The sequence below is a fragment of the Colias philodice genome, chromosome 20 (assembly GCF_061535455.1).
Source record: "Colias philodice isolate Cphi_HAF_F1 chromosome 20, ilColPhil1 Martin Lab GWU primary, whole genome shotgun sequence".
Taxonomy (NCBI): Eukaryota; Metazoa; Arthropoda; class Insecta; order Lepidoptera; family Pieridae; genus Colias; species Colias philodice.
The window spans coordinates 4,877,471-4,898,300 of record NC_143105.1 but is presented as its reverse complement, the minus strand read 5'-3'; the positions used below and the strand labels follow the sequence as shown (position 1 = coordinate 4,898,300).

The following is a 20,830-nucleotide window of genomic DNA, read 5'->3' as shown; positions in this document are numbered from 1 at the left end:
AGAAAATATATTTTGACTACCAAGAAGGATACATAATAAAAATATCGACACTGTCACATCACTAGTGTTTTTAGTTTCATACAAAAATATAAGGGGCTATTGTAACTAACCTCACAGTTGCAATAACCCCACAGTGAAATTTTCATGAGGCAATTGTAACTGCATCAATAACACAAAATAGAGTCAACTAACGCACTAAAAATATAAATGAAATATGCTTAACGGCTTGTGATAATCGTGTCCAATCAAAAACACCTGCAAAAAATCACTCCTAAACAATTTTTTTGTCTGCAAAACTCGACACCTGTTTTTACGCACACCAACTTCAAAATAGCGGTTTGACACAATGGCCTATCAATCAAATAGTTTTCATCGTAGGGGCACCATCTATAACTTGTAAGATTTATTAGTCGTTGAGCTATTGAATCATAGGTGGCGATTTATTACAACAACTCTAATAAATTAGTTATGATAACTAGTTGCCATAGCCCCATAGTTGCATTTGCCCCGGTTGACCCTACTTCAAACAAAAAACGTAGGTACCCATAAAATTATAAAATTACCTATTGTAATTTTTAATTACCATTGATAACACCCATACTAATCATAAAAAGTTTTACAAAGTAATTAAAGCTAATTCTTATCACACTTCCCTTTCCAATAAAAAATAAAACTCAATTTAAAACTTAATTTTAAAGCCATACAAAAAAATAAGATGACCTTTTGTTTGCTTAAAACTAGTCCTCAAAAGGAGGTAATCCAAAGAGTTCAGGTTTAAATTCTTCTAAACTATTAAGAACTAGAGTTGCTTCTTTTGTAAGATTTCTGTCCATTTGAGGGTCTGGTACCATTACTACTTGCATGCCTGCTGCCAATGCTGCTTTTACACCATTTACTGCATCTTCAAATACTAAACACTAGACATAGAGCAAAGTGTTAGGTTTTTCTTATAAACTTAAATAGTCTACAAATAAATTTAATCCACTATTTTGTGGCATGGCTGAATGTATCCTAGAAAAAATATAATACTAAGTATATAAAAATAAAGTACATTCAATTAAGATAGATTTACTTATAATTAAGCCTTTAAAAATAAGAAAATAATATTTAAAGGATTAAGGACTTACTTTCTCAGGATCAGGTTTGTCAGGAAACTTAGCAGCTGTTACCAAGAATATATCTGGATGTGGTTTACCCAGTTTCACATTAGGGTCTGAACAACCAAATGTTTTGTAAGGGAACAATGAAAATAGTGCTGTATGATGTTTATCCACTTTTAAATGGTAACTTTTCTCACTAGAACTTGTAGCTAAGGCTATTGGAATGTTGTGCTGATGAAGATGTTCAATTAACCTCCTTGCTCCTAAAGAATTAAATAAAATTATGTAATGTAATGTATTATGTGTATCATAAATAAAACCACCACCAACATTTAAAAAAGGATTTGATGATTTTTGAGAGGAGGAGGAATAAAGCTTTAAAACAGACATGTACCTGGTAGTAATTTTGTGTCTTCAAATATTTTTTCACCCTTTTTACTTTCAGCTAAAAATTCTTCGACCGTCAGAGGAAGGTCTAGTTCTGTTATAACGATTTTCGCAGATTCGTGAGCCTGGCGACCCATCAATCTCAATTTCAAATCATAACTATATTCCTTTCCATATTTTGAGAGCATATTTTGAAAAAGCACTGTGTAAAGGTCTTCAGTATCTGAAATAATTAAAATAATTTATAGGTCTTGTTATAAGCTTACAAAAATGCACTGTGTTAAATTAAATTACAAAAGAACATTACTTAGTAATAATCCATCCATATCAAATAACACATGAGTTACTGGTTTGAAAACCATTTTTTCAAAATTAATTTAGTTACAAAATAAAAATAATACACTGCTTCATTCAAAATGGTTCCAAAGGTAATAACTAATAAAATATTATCTACACATCTACACGGTACACCTACACCTCTACTGCTCTACACGACTGTCGTGGACAAATAAAAAATTTCCAAGTGATAATATATTTTCAAATTTCGTGCTATTCTTTATACGGTTTCTTGTTACACGCGTGGTCCTTATCTTTAGGACCACAATAAATTGAAAAGTAGTATATGTTGAACAAGAATAAAATATTAAATAGGTATAAGTTACATTTATTTGAATAGATGGGAAGGAAATGATATTATCTACCCGTGGTATTTACAAATAATTTTATAAGTAACAGTATTCCGTTTTACGGCAAACGTGATAAAAATAAATACCTAATGTCAACCATCATTCGTAATTATGACACAGACAATGTTATCAAATTTCAAGGTCACTGGACAGTGGACACTGACAGCTGTTGTCAGACTGAAATGCATAGATTCTTGGCATAGAGTAATATAATATATACTGCCGAAATGGTTTAAAAAGTACCCGTGAAACATCCGTGAAAATATAGGAATTAAAGATGAATAAATAATGAGAAGAGAGGTCTGAGGTATCCGCAAAAACCTGCAGGCTGCATTAGGCCTTTAGGTAGGTACCTGTTTGTTATGAGCTCCCTCGGAAATTATCAAGTTATTATCATTAATTAGGTAATATTGTGTATTAATTTATAGCGAAAACGGTTTATTTGATTATACATATTTTTTAAATATAGTTACTACGATTGCTGCAGAGGGCAGCCAAATCGGGAGAAATCATATACACAGCAGTAATTTACTAATTTGTTTTTGTTATCTAGAAGGAACCTAAGATCATTATGTAATGAGTCTAGGACCTACAGATGTTTCTTATCCATTGTTGTGCATTGTACTGTGATTGTACTTTACTGACAAACTGCCTTATCCAATGCAATTTTAACATAGTCTGGCATACTTAGTTATTATTAAATTAAAAAACAATAATTTCAAATTCTAACGGAAAGCAAATAACGGAAATTCGGTCTGTTACAACCTGTAAATAAAACACATGTTACGATTAACATTTACTAAATATTCACAGAGGTAATAGCAATAATAAATTAATTTCTAAAATTAATAAAATAATGTAGTAAAGTAAGTTCCCAAAAATATAAAACTCTTGAGCAAATATTGTACGCCTGTAAATAATTTATTTCAATTAACATTATAAATTAATTAAATACATTTTATTTAATAAATATCATAACTTAGATTATCTATTTTATCATAAGAATTTTATGGCCATTATTATACTTCAATGAACTAGCATCAAACGTTTTATTTTGGGATTTTTTTACATCTAGAATGCTTGGAATTAGGTTAGAGGTCTTATTTTGTCATTTTTTTTATTATCAAAGACACACAAATCTACCTTATTAATATAAATAGGTAATGTGGTGTGGATTCCTTGGTCAACGTTGATACATCGATTTAAATACTAAAATAAATATAAAATGAAGTCTGTTAATAATTATGTTTCATACAGTTATTTAGGAATATGACCTAAGAAAATAAAAAATAAACTCAGTAGGCCTGTCGATGACAATGATGTCGTCCTCTAGGTATTGAATTACATATTCTCAATACAATGTTTGATTTTGTACATCCTATGACACAAAACATACGAACTATCTATCTAATATTCTTAAAAAGTGTATAGATTGCGTATTGCTTTTGCAACATCTTAAAGGACAAGATGTGATACATCCGGCGTGTACGCTGGACTGTAACGCGGTATGCGAGGCAGCTCATCCCTGCGCCTTGCGCCGCGGTCTACCGCCAGGCTGATGCTCCCCGCTTCCTTCACGCCGTTCGACTTCGCTCGCCGCTGTGAAGGCAAAATAGCAGCCCTTAATGTCTTCCGCTTCTAAAAAAATAGAACAAGTTATTTCACGTTGGATGGTTTGATGTTATATACAGTTTTGTACTTACGAAGCTGTCAGAGACGTCCCAGAACGTCCAAAAGCACCACGCTCTACTACATGAAATTAAAAACTAAATGAAACGTGATATAGATTTTATTGTGAGTAATAATTTAACAAGAATATATTTAGTTCGAAAGCCATGGTCGTAGGTGGGTTTATATTTTTGACTCGAGCTGTTTTTGGTCGATGACATCGGACTCCATGGATATTACTCCAATTTTGGTTCGGTTTACCTCGACTGCTCCACGCCATCTATCAGCAGCGTGACGAGCGATCTCCATCCTCTTCTGTTTTTTTATTTGATGTTTTTTGTAAACAACTTCAATTACAATAAGAACTATCCCTCCTATAATGCCAGCTAAAACTAGAATGAATACCCCTGCCATGTTTTTCAAGCCTAATGTATTTGGGGTCTTTTCGTTTTCTTCACAATTAAGCATGTTATTTCGGAGTATCCATTTATTGTCGAACGATTCCATGATCCCACCTGAAACCAACATCCATTGGGTCATCACGAGCGTGGAATTAAGCTTGCATTTTTTGTTACAAAATTATTGATTTCAAACAGTAATCGTTTTCTTACTTTCATGAAAGTCAAGTATTGCCAATGTTACTAAATCAGCCCACGGTGATCCTTTCTGTAAACCGACTCCATAACCAGACCTCCCGAAGAGTTCACCAGCAGTCACCAACTCACAATCTTGAGCCGCTTCGAATTCCAAACGTGATGAATCCCAAATAAATGCCATTAACTTCCTGTAATATATAACATAGAAGTTAGTGTTATATTGAACAGCGTGACAAATAAGTTAGGTGAATTACCTACTTTGCCTGTTACCATCAGTTATGAAAATAGATAATATTATACATTACCCATCTTTCACATCTTGTATAGCTTGTTCAGCATTATCGTAATTATTGGCCTCCATTGTTCGGTACATGTTAGATAGTTCGACCTGCCGTCTAAAGTACATGTCCACTGCAGATCCCTTCACTGTAGCACACGTGAGATTCTCCATAGTGTTACGAAGCTATATAGATGTATTTTTTATTAAGATTGTTAAGATTGATAAGCTAGAGATAGATAATTTAACTATACAAAAACATTCATTTTAAATGTTCTTTAATAAGCATATTATAAAAACAACTTACCCTAGCATCATTAATACCGCTCAATTTAGTTTTCGGTCTCTCTAACACAAGAAATGCAGCTAAATTAGCAGTGTATGAGGCAACAATGATCATAGCGAAGCCTGCCCATACCATGCCTAGCACACGTGCCGAAAAACTTCTTGGTGTCCCTGTGGCAGTAATAATAAAATAATAATTGTAATTTTCTGTTTTTGTCAATGCGAAAAGTATATAAATTTGTTGGGTGCTTAAAAACGAATTACATATTGGATAGTGATTATTATTTTAGTAGCTTTGATTTATCAAGGGAAATGCTTCCAATAATATAAATATTAGTTATGACGAGAGTGTAGGTATTTATAAAACTTTTTGTTAAGTTTTACAAATAAACACGTTGTAGCGACGACGTAGGTCATTAGGGTTCCAAAATATGCATTACCTTCTCCAATACCGCTGTTAAGTAAAACTCCCCATGCGAACCAAATTGCACTCGACAAGTTTAACGCATCTTCTTCCGTTCCATCTATATTTGCTAACTTAAATCTGCCAAACGGTGAAAATCTATCCAGCAGATACAGTACTAGTGCCACCACATGTACAGACACCATCACAAGTATCCATAAAGTGTTAGAGAAAGGTTGTAAGAAGGATACGAGGGTTGACGATCTAGATGGCTGGAAACAAGAAAAAAAACATTATTATGAAGAAAATGAATTCAAAAATGGAATACCTAATCAACACTCCCGCAAAGCTTACCTTCTTCTCCAAGATCGTGATACCCTGATATTTAAATGGCTTGCTGAATTCGATAAATTCTGCTCGTTCAGGGTTAATTGTTAAAGGTGCTACGATCATATCGGCACGTTCATATACTAGTTCTCCTGGTGTAAGATAAAAAAATGAGAGAGTGAGAATGATGAAATCTAGATGCAAGAGATCATTTAACAATGCGGGACATACTATTGATAATAATCGACTTGCAAGAACCAAGAATAAACAAAATAAACATTATATTTAAACGAAAAGCGTATTAAAGCAAATCAAAAAATAAATTCAGTAAAAGCACTAACTTATGTATAACGATGATATATCTATAAATTCGGTTTACCAATTAATCCAGTCCATTCCTTTTTAGATCCCGGTTGAGAAATGTTTTTGAATATATAGGAACCAAACTGGCCATCTGGTGAGAGAGCCAATGAAAATGTGAAGTTTATAGCTCTTGATAAGTACGTCAAGAGGTCCATACAAAACCCTTTGCAGCAGTACATTTGATCTAAAAGAATTCGGGTTTTTTAATTTTTATTTACCAGAGACGTTTTAACTAAGACGACATTGGCAGGAGAGTTTTAAATATTACCTGCTTCTTCACTGGCGTTAAAATGTGGACATGGTATTTCTTCACTCGTACAATCGAAAATATCTTCAACGCGGCGGGCATATACGAATGGTTTCTCTTCGATTGTTAATACCTTTAAACACAAAATTGATTATTATCATCGTAAAATTACAAATATTGTTTCAGAAAAAAATTCTACCTTAAGGTGTGTTGGTATCATAAATCCTTCCGGTTTTGACGAACTACGTCCCATCCATATAATTTCGTGTTCTTTGAGTTCAAGGCGCATTTTTTGTGTTTCCTTGAAACAAGAAAATTATTTTAAATTCGGAAAATGAGATGTATTCCCATACACGTCATGTCTAATACGAGGTCTCTATCGAAATTGATAAACGCAATAATCAGAGGACTTATTAGTTATTACAGAAGAATTTCATCTAATTACCTATAATATCACTGTAATCAAATTAGTATGTAATTTACTAATTTTCTAGCTAAATTATGTACCTTAGAATAAAAGTATTTGCCAACAGCTACGTGTTCGCCGTGTGCCCTAACATTGACCATGTCGTATTCTGCGTGTACTCTATCACCATGATCGTCAAACGCTACATGTCCGGTGGCACCATTCTCCAGCCTCTGTTTTCTAATGTAATCGAACAGAACTTGTCCAGTTAGCCATATAGATCCTGAATTATCACAGTCAGAAGGTGGAGCATTGATTTCTTCGGTTTTGTTCATTTCACGTATTGCTGATGCGAGGACGTAGCTAGAGCAAACGTATAAACATAATAATTATATAGGAACAATTAATTAAAATACCTTAAGGGCCGGCGCCCACTGCCGGCACGACATGGCATGGCAGGGCAGAGGTTTTTATTACTAATGAAGTTATTTTGAATCTTATTTCAATCAGTTTAGAATTCAAGTTACTTTATTTCGATGCCACGATGCCGCGACGTGTTGCAGGATGCTGCAGCATGACGCGGCACGCCGCGGGATGCGGTGGCATGACGTGTCTTGCTGTTTCATTCCAAGGAATGCCGCGGCGCGCCATTGCATCCCGCGAGGCGTATGCGTCACTTTGGGGTCGAGTAATTATGATTACTAGCTAGTTGAAATAAGGTTGAAACTTATGCAGCATTAGCGCGGAGCAAAACTGATGGATGCCAGAGTGGCTGGGCTTTTAGCAGGATGCTACGGCATGCCACTGAATGCCGTGGGATGCCACTGCACGCCGCGGGATGCCATTGCACGCCGCGGGATGCTCTGCCGTGCCATGCCGTGCCGTGCCGGCAGTGGGCGCCGGCCCTAACGTTCGTAAAAACTACTCAAACTGACATCATAGATCAAGAGCCCACGACGGCCAGACATTCCTTTCTTTAATAAAGTTGAAAGTTTCTCTGTATATGTCTCCGATAAAGATAAGAACGACTAGCGATTATCAAGTCTGGGTTGTGGTTACTTTGGCAGGAAACAGGTAGTAAGGGTGTATAAAATTGTACCTAACTTTCATTATAGTTTAAAAGCTAAATTTTATATATGTTACTTGGGGACCTACTTATGTTGATGGAATTTCACATATCCCGATGACTTTTTTATTGTGTCATCGAGATACGTGAAATTCCATCAACATAAGTCCCCGTAAAAGATAAGTAATAACATTATTACTTAAATATTATACTATTATATTTTTAATAATTATAGTTAACTAATGCTTTAGTGAGTTATTTCATATTTGTTACGATTTTAGGTAGTTATGTGAATTTGATGATATGTTAGTTATTTTTTAAATGTGTCTGGCTAGATGTAAGAACCATGAAAACTGTCTGGCTCTTAAGGTAAAATCTTTTTATAGGTCGCCAAGTAACATATATAAAATTTAGCTTTTAAACTATAATGAAAGTTAGGTACAATTTTATACACCCTTACTACCTGTTTCCTGCCAAAGTAACCACAACCCAGACTTGATAATCGCTAGTCGTTCTTATCTTTATCGGAGACATATACAGATAAACTTTCAACTTTATTAAAGAAAGGAATGTCTGGCCGTCGTGGGCTCTGGATCTATCACGTGACATGATAAAAACAATCTAGTTACATTTAATAATTTTTTTTAATTAAAGGCAAATGATAAGCAAACTAGTAAGAAATATACGTCACGTTACGTCAGTTGAACTTTGTGACATATTTTACTGATGCAACAACATTCCTCCTTATTTATTTTTGCCAAATTAGATATTACTCTTACATAGAATCCTGGATGTGGGCATGTTCATTGGTAGCATTTACGAGCCTGAGTCCCAGGAGACCTTCAGGGGCATTAGCAGCATCTAACGCTTGCTCTGTCACCATCCAGACGTACCCAGTTGTCGTCATATTCATGTATGTTGCGTCACGGAATATTATCTCGGCGTCGGTCTTACTGGAAGAGATAAGATTTTTAGAGAACTATTTATAAATCTTATTTACAGAGTTGTCACAACAAGTGGATTGTGGCCTGTGGGTGTTCTTTATCAAATTAATAATAAAATCTTACTTCGGATTGTTCTTCATGTTCATTTTCTACATGGATTAAAATTATGAAGTAAAAACGTACCTGGTAGACCTATGAAATAGGAAATACCTTCAGAATTATTACGTTGAAGAATATTGCAGCCATTTTTTTTATAACTACTAGAAATACAAAAAAAAAGGTTGCGATATTGTGTATGTACCTATGTACTGTGTTCTATCTAATCTATACATATAATAAAATCGTAGGAAAGTCAAAACTGTACATTGAATATTTTTTTAAAAGAATACATAATCCATGATCTATAATCGATATAGAAGCCAAAAACATAGTTTTTAGAATTTTTGTCTGTTTGTCTGTTTGTCTGTTTGTCTGTTTGTCTGTTTGTCTGTATGTTTGACCGAGCTAATCTCGAAAAGTACTGCATAGATTTACTACAAATTTTGCATGAATATTCCTAAGAGGTCGGGTGAGGATAGTTTAAACATATTATCATGATATCATCTTCGGGGGAGGAGCTGTGAGCCTTTATTTTTCTTACATATTCCGTGTACTACGACAGCGTACAATCTAAAGACTCATGTTTGAATGTTGGCTTCGAGTAAGCCATGCTATTATCTAGCTTTACAAAATAAAAACTATGTCATTTACGTAATTTGGACAGAGAAACAGTTAAATGAATCTTAGCAGTATAAAGACAAATTTGAAACAGCGCCATCTATGAAGTGTTAGAAAAATCAAACACACGTTAACTATTGGAAATTAATAATCAAATGACGCATATATAAATGTTGTTTGACAATATCTAGATTGACACTATTAATTATGCCATTTAAGTAACTTGGGAAGAGAAACGTAGTTTAAAGAATGTAAGTTGTATAATGTTAATTTTGTAACAGCGCCATCTATGAGATTTCGTAAAAATCAAATCAATTTAGATGTTAACACTACTGAATACACAGTTGGAAATTAATAATTTAAATATGTATAATGTTATCTATTTAACTCTTTAGCCCATATCTTCCCTTCCCTATAAGGTATATTTCGTGTAAATAATAAATATACTACATTTTTTTAAAGTGAGGGTAGATGTTTATTATTTTAAGTAAAACTAGACACCATTATCTACAGTTAATCTAATATTGATTGCGTTCATTAGTTACAATTTTAAAAATCTTCGTATTTTATAAATTTACTAGCTTACCGCCCGCGGGTTCGTCCGCTTTGTCTAAAACCTAATAAATTATATACTAAAACCTTCCTCTTGAATCAGTCTATCTATTAAAAAAACCGCATCAAAATCCGTTGCGAAGTTTTAAAGATTTAAGCATACAAAGGGACATTGGGACAGAGAAAGCGACTTTTTTATACTATGTAGTGATATTTATAAAGCAATTGAATGCCATAAAACCAAAAATATCAAATGCAATCTTCGTGATTTGTAAATTTTCACCATCATGCGTTCCCACAAGAAGTAAGTTGTTACTTAAAGGTATTTATTTTTTATAATGATAGCAATTCATGTTTTTTGTTGGTAGGTATTATATTACACTTTTAGAATGAAATAATAAAATGATGAATTCTTTTATTATTTTGAGGTGCATTGGGAACAGTAGTTTTTGATAAAATTTTATTTGTAAGTAGCTTTTTTTATAGATTTACAGTTAACTTTTGATTTTGTTATTTACTGATTCAATGCTCATAAAATTATATCGCCTTTGGAAGACGATTTCTGCTGATATTTTTACAACACCACTTGAAAATTGATGATTTGATGGTAAAGATAGTAAGCAGCGAGGATTAAGTGGAAATTAGTAATCATCCGCTTCGTCAATTTTTGACTGAAGTTAATGTCCAACGTCCAATGGTTCAATCATTGGAAGTATCTCGGGAAATTTTGGAGGATATTTTTCAGGAAGGAGAGGAGGGGCAGCCAACCACATATCAAACGACTACGTTTTAGTACCGAAAAAAATGTTAATCCAAATGAAACGTAAATTTTGCACTCACAACTGTACAAGTAATGTTTTTATTTTGACTTTGCGGTTATCTGATTATAATATTTATCGTTATGGCTATCGAGGTACCGACTGTACTGGGATCAGAGTACATGATACAGTTCATCATCCAGGATTGCTAAGAGCATTTTAACACTAAAAGATGTTTTCTTTGAATCGTAGTTGCTTCGTTTATTTATTTTTAATCATTTTACATAATATGTTTTATATTTTATAAATATTATAATATCATTTTCATTATTTAAGTAGATAAAATAAATTATGTAACGGTTTTATAAGAAAACACAGTATATTTATTAGGCGACGGTGATTTCTTCCAGGCAAAAGATATTCATCAGCTCAATAAAATTGAATAGTATGTTGTTAGTTATTCTTTAGATTCACAATTGTAATGAGCATTTCCGCAAGCAAGTTGTATAGTAGTTTAGATATATCATAGTTTTGACATATTAAAGTTCCAACAAAACCCTCAAATTTTTGAGCAGGGTTGAGCAAGATAATTTGAAAAATGTGCCGTGTTAAGTATTATAGAAAAGGTTAGTTCGTTGGTAATTATTATTTCTTCTTCATTTACATGTTGTTAGTAAAAATAAACTTTGACTAACAGTCAAAGTATATTTTAACTAATACTACTTAATATCTATTATACCTACTTATGTTCAGTATTTATCTGTATTATTCATCATCATCAGCCCATATACGTTCCCACTGCTGGGACACGGGCCTCCTATGAGGGTACAGGCCATAATCCACCACGCTGGCCAAGTGCGTGTTGGCGGATGACACATGTCATCGAACTTTTTAATTCTTCGACATGTCGATTTCCTCACGACGTTTTCCTTCACCGTCCGAGCAGTGGGGAAGTTACAACATGCGCAGATAAATTGAAAAATCAATTTATTTCCTGCGCGCTCGCCTGGTCTCGAACCCCGGACTTATCGATTCGAAGTCCGAGGTCTCACCACTGAGCCACCACTGCTTATCTGTATTATTATTGCTTGGTAATTAATATATTTTCATGTCGTATACCTAATTATAAACATAAGTTTGATGTGTGATTAGCTGGATTTATTTTTACACACTCACAGACTTATATTTTATGTTAAAAGAGTGTTAATAGTGTAAATCATGATATTTTTTCACAATTAATAATAATCCTTTTTTCTAATGGTGTTGGCATTAAATTAAACCGCGCTGTCGTTTCGTTCACAAAAAGTGATGTTATGAGGAGCATATTCGGTCCTCATATCATAAAAAATCTGTGCGAAAACAAGGGTGCACTCACACACATCAGTCACCGTCACGGCACGTCACCGGACAGGATTAAAAAAAAATATGTATCAATAGTTCTAGTATGACTCTGTTCCCACACGACAGTCGCCGGCACGAAATCTATCAGTGACGTCCCCGGTCAGGCACGTCAAATAATCTTTCCATACATGTACCATACTTTTATCCCCACTCACCCGGTGCCGTCACGTCTCAGTTCAGTCAGCGTCGTGCTACCGTCAATTGCTACATGTTCTCTAGCGTGACACACGTCTAATCACTGACTAACCTGATGTATGTGTTCAATGATTCAGTCAAACCGGCGACGTGACTGACGGACAACATGACGGTGACTGGTGTTTGTGGATACGTACACAAACCGTCACCGATCAGTCATCGGTGACTTGACGGTGACTGATGTGTGTGAGTGCACCCTAAACACGTGTGAGGCCCTCACGGCAGATCGGGGCGGTCTGACGCGAAGTGGGGAAAGCGTTGTCACTGTATCGCTCTTGCCACGCTGTTCAACAGACTTATTCGATAGTTCAGTTTTGTGTTAAGACCGCTGTGACAACCAACCCGTGAGACAACCAAACCCGGTCTCCCCTACTATCCCGTGAGACCGAAACCTTCACTGAGAGGGTTTGACGTCTCACAGCTGATCGCAAACGGCATATTGTACTATCCCGTGAGACCGAAACCCTCACTGAGAGGGAATTACGTCTCACTACTGATCACGACAGTCATATTTTATCTCGAGAATCTGAAACTTTACTCAATATGAAGACCGTTTGACAAATGATAGGGTGCATCATAATATTATTCGATCTCTTGAAGATGAACATGAGTATAAGCAATGACTAGAGTAGGGACGCGAATATTACAATTATATGAGACAAGAACGATTAATAAGTTTGTTTAATGAAAGATTAAGAATTGAAACTATTCGGTCTCTGGAAACGGACGAATAGCGAGAGGCCCGTCTTACTGCAGACAGATTTCGTCATAGTCTTAATGACTTGAGGTAAACAATCTACGAATTCGGTGGTGTGGTCTGACAAATATAGATTTGCTTATAACCTCACAATTGATTACAGATCATCTTCTGTAAAGGCGTAGTATGTTCTTTTTGTAATGCTTTAAAGTGTAGTAAGGAGCCGGCTTTCATTTGAAGATACACCGGAACCTTTGAAATCACTACTTTTAGAGGAACATACTGTGCAATGTAAACTGTTATTAGACAATATTCGCTCTTATAGTAGCGCGTTTCAAATGATCCTTTGGTGCTCAATAATTATCAGAAGGTCCGTTCATGCTTTTTTTTAAGATACAAGGTCAAGTTTACCATTTGATAGGATCCCTTTTGCCTGTAGGCCAACCTAAGTTTGTTTAAATAGGTATATTTTGTATTCGACTACAACGAATAGTGGAATACAAGAAATCAATATTTCTCAAATTTAAAACTGAACTCATTTCACAATTTTAGAACAGGTTAATTCGTATGTATGCAGTTTTAAATCGACATTAGAAGCTTTTCCTCAAGATGGTGATATCGGCACTCAGGAACTCCCTGGACGTGTTATAACGCCCAGGCCACAGTATTACAAATTTTTCCTAAAATAGAGCAACGAATGTATTTTCGCATAGCAACGGAGGGGAACTCGCGGGGGGTCAAGTGACGCGTCACGCGGGCCACTTACCACAAACATGCTTAGTTTGTGGTACCGAGCGCGAAAGAAAGTCATCGTGTTTTTAGTAAAGTTACTATGTTAACTAACGTAATTTAATACTTAAGTACATATTCTATAATGGTGTGCTCAAACTGTTAATCTACATTTAATTTAGATTATTATATTTTGATACTAAGTAATTTATTTATTTATTTATTCTTCACTGTATAGGAAATACAAGATTAAGACGACACAAAATAAAAGATACAATCGGCATACAGTGGGCGGCCTTATGGCTATAAGCCATTTCTTCCAGGCAACCATCAGTAATGTAGAATTTAAATCACATTCATTCATGTTTTCTTCAGATTTTAAGATTTTCTTATCAGAGTGTTCAATTTTAATGCAAGTAGTTAAATTTTATAAGAGACAATAATTAAGAACATTCAAAAATAAAGTGTCACGTATTTTTTTTAAACGACGAATGACAAAAAACGACCTAATCGCGGACGAAGTCGCGGGCAACAGCTAGTACTTAATATTTACTAATAATAAGAGTATTTAAGTATGTATATACATATACCTATACAATATAAAAAACATATAATATGTATCATATACCTATAACGTAACGGCACCAGTCTTGTACAGATTAAGGAAAAAATTGAAGTTTTTTGCAAATTTCTCGTAGGTTTTTTAACTTTATTGGATATTGTTAAGTTATACCTTTAGTTCAATGTTAGTTTAACGTAACCAATGTTAGAAAAAAGATTACAATGCATAAATAATGAAGTTATTTATAAATTAAAAAACCACTTTTTTGCACCAGTGATGGACAGTGAAAATCTAATGATGGACACCCAGTTTTGGACAACATCCAGTTATGAACACCCATTTATGGACTGTACCTAATGTTTTTTCTTCAGTTATTTACACTTGGAGAAGACTTATAACTATCAATAGAATCTTGAAAATTATGATTGGAATATAATAAATCGGGGATGTATTTATAAAAAATAGTACTTATTAATTATTTTGCATAGTTATAATATTCATATTAAATAAAACAGTCTTAATTTCCATTTTCTAGGCAAAAATTGGACAAATGCATCGTTAAATACGAGTTATGTCCGTTAACACGTTCACTGCGGCACCTAAAATGCCAAACTTACCGTTGTTGCGGCATGTCTTCCATACTTCACATCGGCAAGTTCACCACTGTGCGTCATGAGCCATTTTTATCACATCGCACCTTCTGACTTTGAAGGTTAATAATTTCATGAAATTTCAAGATATTTCAAAATTTTTTTTTTCAGATAATAGTATATATAGTCTAGTATATACCGCATGAATAGCTTTTAGTTTGACCGAATAGTTTAAAAGATATGAGGGAAAATGTAAACCCCTGATTTTGTGAAAAATTATTTGCCATCCCGCACTGCGTTGATACGGCATGTTTACAGTAATAGCGATGGGAAACACTGTAAAATAAAACATCGATATCGATATAAATCAATTTTGTATATTTCAGTCTGTTTGTTAACAGATAACGAGATCGTCGATACAAAAAAAAAACACATATAAAACAAGGTACTTGATAGAGTACTATTAGGAAATTGTTCAGTAACTTTTGTTTTAATGTTTTATATTATTTTCACAACTGTCATCACATTTTTGCATTTATGCTACGAAATAAAAGAAAGTAAAAAAACTAAAGCCTTTAAGGTATCATTGTCATTTAAAAAAACTCAAAAGAAAAGTGCTTCGGTCCTGGTGCATCACTATGCGAGACTGACACGCGGCGCGCTCGCAGTACAGTGCGGCATGAGGTGCTTGTCCATGGCAAAATATTTGACATGCCGCACACAAAAGAAACGGTTTCTTTTCTATGCGTTGGTCCAATATTTTGCCATACGATTTTTAAACGAAATTGAGTCCTACTTCAAACTGTGATCACAAAAATATATTTGTCTCTTTTCTAGTCATTGATTAACATATAAAAAACCTCGCCGCACCACGGTGAAAACTGCGATTTTGGGCGCCGCACTGTGGTGTAGTCGCTGATGGCCCGATACTGGACATGCCGCAGTGAACGTGTTAAGAAACACCAATATGGGTTTTTTTTCTCAATAAGTCAGGGATGGAAAATATAACTAAAAAAAGTACTGCCATTCCATCCATTTTGGGACTTCTTCTTCTTCGTCATATCACTCTCGTCAGAGCGAACGTGGTCAACATGAGGTTTGGGGGGGTAGATGTTACCCGCTTCACGATATTCCGCCATATCTCTCTGTTTCCGGGCATTCCGCTACACTCGTGAAGTGAATCGCCAATCTGAATCCGCCAACAGCCTTAATCTGATCGGTCCATCGATATGGATTCCAAATTGTAGCATGAGGCAAAAAGCTTTTTTTAAACTGTTGTCAAGATTAGGGAATGCAAATCCGTTTACTTTACAAAATCCGGATTTTGAAAAACGGATTTATACAATAATCCGGAGAATCCGGATTTAGCGGATTTTTAATGAAAAATTTAACTTTTCCGTTTGAAACGTTTATTATTATGTAAAATCAATAAAAAACATGAATCTTAGTTAAATAAAATGTATTTATATTTTTCAATACCTAGAAATTAACTAGACAAACTCTAAAATTCTAATAAAATAAAAACTTTTACACTTTGGTAAAGAAAAAACATAAAGCAGACTCCTTGTCACATCCATCAGACATAAACATTATAACAAAACATTTAATATTTTCTTAGATAATAGAAACAACATAAATTGCAAACAGAGTTTTCATCATATACAAACATATAAATCATAAAATATAAATCATTTCTAAATCAGTAAGCAAAATCCTATTTTGATTTTTCATTCTTTATTAGTAATGATGACAGTCTTTCCATCAGAGTTCTTATTTTTATCAAAATCAGTAATAACAAAATTTAAATTTTCATGAACACAACGAGCAAACAGATTATTACTAAGAGCTAGCGCGCACGAGCAACTTTGTCTCCGCAACTATTTTATCTCTCCCATCAATTGTATGGGGAGTTGCGTTCCTACGTGCGCGCACTTTCATACTAGCCCATGGGTGGAGAGACAAAATAGTTGCGGAGACAAAATTGCTCGTGCGCGCTAGCTCTAAAATATAATCTAAAATTACTTTTGTTTTTGAGACATAAAATGAGACCTCAAAAATGACAATGCGTCTAATGTAGTGTCATTTAACCGGCTGCGAATTCGGTTACAGATGATTCCTGCTGCGGAAAAGCTCGCTCTGATTCAACGCTTGTTGGTGGGATGCATAAAAGATGTTTGTAGGCGGCCTCCAAGTATCGGCCTCGCGAACCACTTTCCTCAAATAATGCCATTTCTACCCGCACTAAGCTGAGTATGTCAGTTTCTGGCTGCCGTCTGGGCACATTTTCTTCCCCAACTCCAATCATTTTTATTTTTGTTAATTCCAGATCCAATTTGTCTCTATAACTAAGATGCTGAGATTCAGTCAATTCGCGTTGTCTCGATGTTGTTGTCGACGATTCGACTGTATTAGCCTCAGACTCAGACACTTGAAGATTATTTCGGCTTTCCAAGTCCACAATTTTACAAACTACTTCTTCTATTTCTCAGCGTAAGCTGAAATACGTTCCAGTCGACGCTTCGAATGGTGATAAATTGTTGTAAACAAAAGTCAACAGTAATGCAATGTGATAAGATCTAAATTCAAACGTATTATTTCTAGGCCCGCTTCGCGACGTGTCGCGATTCGCGCCAAATTCGACTGCTTGCGCGGGAACGGGATGCACTTACAGTGCCATCTGTCGTCTAACGCAAGAAACATTAGAACCTATAAATATTGTAATACTGTGCTAATATGTTCGAAAAATCCGGATTCCATTCTTTAAATCCGGATTTAAAAGCTTATTTAAATTCGAGCAAAATCCGGATTTATCGGATTTCGGGTAATCCGGATTGCATTCCCTAGTCAAGATGGTGTGGATGAAATTTAAGCGTGTGTGCTATATGGTGGTGGAATTTAACAGCAGACAGCGATCCAAACAGTTCATCGGAGAACTCTCTATGATAGATGCGTTACAATACGCATAAGTATGCGACTTCTCTACGCAGTAATACAGAATGAAGCCGAGAACGAGTCGCACAGCACATAATGACCCATTGTTCTAAAATATATTCTTCATGGGTAGATAGATATTATGTTGTTGGACCCATTAGTGTAATTTTAACAAAAAATGTCAATGTCCATTATAGGAACCAAAGCAAATCCAGTCATGGACAATTGTTGTACAATATTGGAACCCTTTGTTTGAAATGGTCGTGATAGGTATATTATTAATCAGAATGAAAAGACAATACAGAAAAGGGCATGTAATTAATACCTTTAAAAAAAGTTTATTTTCGACATATGTCCATAAATGGATATATCCATAGAATTAAATCCAGTTATGGACACTGAAGAATTTTATTTAAACAACATAACCTATCATGATACTAAATCGTGTAATATTTCGTACACTTAACTACTATAAATAAAAGTAATATCAAATTTTGCTAACATTTATACAAAAATTCTTATAACCAAAATTGTGTCCTCACTTCCTTAAGGATTTCCTTAGTAAAAACGGATTTCTTCGAAACGAGTCGCAGCAACTAAACATAACGTTCTGCCATCTTCAAACGTTTTGGCCGAATAAGATGAAGTGTCGTATTTTGATAGCTTATGAACCAAACTTTTATTTTAAGTATTGCCAAATTATATAACGTTAATTTTGGTCTTAATATTTAAATTTTATATTTATTTTGTCCATTACTGGATGCTTGTCCACCACTGGTGCCGTTACCTTACAAAAGTACTAATATATACCTACCCTCAAACCTATTATAAACTATTGATTTATTGCAAAATTGAATATTCGGAAATGCAGTATTATCCAAAAACAACAGTGCAAAGTTAAATATAGTGTATGGTTATCTAGTTATCAGTTATCTCACACTATAATTATTATAATTTATCCATTCAGGCAAATCATGATGGTTACAATCAATCCTGTCGCCCCGTTTTGGCTTGACGTTGAGTTCTGGGACACCCTGTATATTGCCAATTTCATATCTCCTATGATAAAAAGTATTCAATAAAAATATTGATGTCACATAAAGCATAATTACGATAGATATGTTAAATTTTTACCGATACTGAAGTGTTAATTCAATTTGTACTGGTTTATACCAGGTTCATACCAACGTTACGTAAATAACAAAATTCTTAACGTACCTCGCATACATAAGGAAAACCCTTGCTTGTGCACTTCTTACGTCTATGAGTTTTTCATTAAAAGAATCCAGACCTGGTTCAAATTCAATAACCTGTTCAACCACAACTTTTCGATCAACATCTTCATCACCACTTTGGGAAGTAGTTTGGAATCTAAAGATATAAAATACATCTGAATACTTAGATAGTCATAGTCTAAAAAAGTCTAATTAACATAATCAATAGGTTATCGCAATTTGCCATTAATCATGGTATGTTATGTTTACCTAATCATTAATTAATTAATAGATGTATCCTTAACCTATGACGTATCAATTTATGCTTTAATAATTATTCGTCAAAGTCGTCGCAGATTTTTATATTCGTCGCAAGCTAATATAGTACACATACATACCTTCCCAAGATTGCTCTACCATCAGTATCCGAGCTATGTATAACAATAACTTTCATATAATTGAAGTGTTTAAGGACATCCACCCATACATCAGCCTGATGCGAATACGGTGGAACGGTTCGTAAAAACGAAACATGGATATTTTTATCAGAGAAAGCAGAGTCACGGGAAGAAATGCCTATAACTGGTATGTGGTAGAAACCACTCGTATATGACACTGCAGCGGGTGAAAGGTCACCTGTTATCGGATGAGACACCACCACTGCGTAAACCTAAAACATTTAGTATTGATATTTAATATGATGATTAGGAAATAATTTCCAACTATTTAACTAATTTGTAGTAGGTATGTAGAAGGTTAGTAACTACCTTCTATAAAATTGCAACTTTTTTTAATCGTTATCAGGCGAGATTTATATTTATTTCAATGGTACTTACTCTGTGTGCAATCAAATCTTTACAAACATTCAGTGCAGTCATTATGGGATTAGGATCCATCAAAATCGAGTAATCATGGTAGGTCACACCGCGAGGTACATATTTATCTTTAAAGTTGAGATTCTGGAATAAAAATAATTGGTTATTTGACATGCTTAAGCATTGATGCCCTTTTAACGTTTTAAACTTTCAAGTTTTACTTACAGAGATTGTATCTTTGAAGAAGGCAATAGACTCATTACTGGACAGTACACCGCCTACATTATAGTAAGTAGGGTTTGAGTTTCGACGTCTGTCTATATCGGCATACACTGAAGACCAACCGAGTATCGTTAAAAATACTACGGTCCACATGGTTAAATTATAATCTGAAAATATTTTCTGTCTTAAAAACGTTTGATTCATCGTAAGCTCGAATTTCAGTCATCAATTTGATTTAAATCTAGATAGAAGATAAAAGGTTTTACAGGCATGTGTTAACAAATGCACGACTGCGTTTAAAATATTTCATTTGTTTTTGGTTGCATAAAAACCTTGCTAGGGTGTAATACCTCAAATTTTATTTAGAAAACGAAAAACGAAGCGCAGGTTTTCGTCCTTTGGTGTTTTTACAGGATTACTTACCAATCACAAAAATCGGGAACACATTTTTGTTGTTTTGAATTTAGCAAAAGTATTAAAGGTTTACGTAACTTAAATAAGGTAGGATGCTGAGGAGTAACGGTAGATGGAGCAGCACCTATCTTAGGTTACCATGGAAATCGCACATGCGCAATAGCCTTAATCAATCCTACATTTTGTGTATCTAATAAATATGTAGAGCAAGTAGTACACATATTATGTAGGAGTAATATGAAAAATTAGAAACATCTAACGCTAATCTGTTTGAGGTT

General features: G+C 34.4%; 2 protein-coding genes across 3 annotated transcripts; both read right to left on the bottom strand.

Moving 5' to 3' along the window:
• Positions 1-522: 522 nt before the first annotated feature.
• Positions 523-2,241, bottom strand: LOC149479403 (pseudouridine-5'-phosphatase-like). Its single transcript, XM_089707762.1, has 5 exons — positions 2,150-2,241; positions 1,795-1,982; positions 1,495-1,710; positions 1,128-1,363; positions 523-917 (listed from the first exon to the last, which is right to left on the bottom strand). The coding sequence occupies exons 2-5, from the start codon at positions 1,847-1,849 to the stop codon at positions 738-740; spliced, it is 687 nt and encodes a 228-aa protein (XP_089563888.1). The 5' UTR covers positions 1,850-1,982; positions 2,150-2,241; the 3' UTR covers positions 523-737.
• A 745-nt stretch (positions 2,242-2,986) lies between these two features.
• On the bottom strand, positions 2,987-20,624 carry Nmdar1 (glutamate ionotropic receptor NMDA type subunit 1). 2 transcript variants are annotated; one of them, XM_089707787.1, is made up of 17 exons: positions 20,562-20,624; positions 20,142-20,305; positions 19,938-20,060; positions 19,500-19,771; positions 19,106-19,258; positions 8,591-8,764; positions 6,847-7,108; positions 6,539-6,640; positions 6,361-6,472; positions 6,109-6,276; positions 5,757-5,881; positions 5,440-5,674; positions 5,022-5,170; positions 4,743-4,900; positions 4,453-4,625; positions 4,103-4,356; positions 2,987-3,811 (listed from the first exon to the last, which is right to left on the bottom strand). In XM_089707787.1, the coding sequence occupies exons 2-17, from the start codon at positions 20,289-20,291 to the stop codon at positions 3,629-3,631; spliced, it is 2,793 nt and encodes a 930-aa protein (XP_089563913.1). In that variant the 5' UTR covers positions 20,292-20,305; positions 20,562-20,624; the 3' UTR covers positions 2,987-3,628. The 2 variants fall into 2 exon arrangements, with proteins under 2 accessions (XP_089563913.1, XP_089563914.1); XM_089707788.1 differs by having other exon boundaries at positions 2,987-3,772.
• Positions 20,625-20,830: the final 206 nt, after the last annotated feature.

Coding starts and splice junctions, on each gene's coding strand:
- LOC149479403 (XM_089707762.1), bottom strand. CDS start 1,849: ATGGTTTTCAAACCAGTAACTCATGTGTTATTTGATATGGATGGATTA. Junction 1,364..1,494: donor AGACACAAAATTACTACCAG/GTACATGTCTGT, acceptor TTAATTCTTTAG/GAGCAAGGAGGTTAATTGAA. Junction 918..1,127: donor ACAAACCTGATCCTGAGAAA/GTAAGTCCTTAA, acceptor CTCTATGTCTAG/TGTTTAGTATTTGAAGATGC.
- Nmdar1 (XM_089707787.1), bottom strand. CDS start 20,291: ATGTGGACCGTAGTATTTTTAACGATACTCGGTTGGTCTTCAGTGTAT. Junction 6,473..6,538: donor TGATACCAACACACCTTAAG/GTAGAATTTTTT, acceptor TTGTGTTTAAAG/GTATTAACAATCGAAGAGAA. Junction 5,171..5,439: donor TAACAGCGGTATTGGAGAAG/GTAATGCATATT, acceptor TTACTGCCACAG/GGACACCAAGAAGTTTTTCG.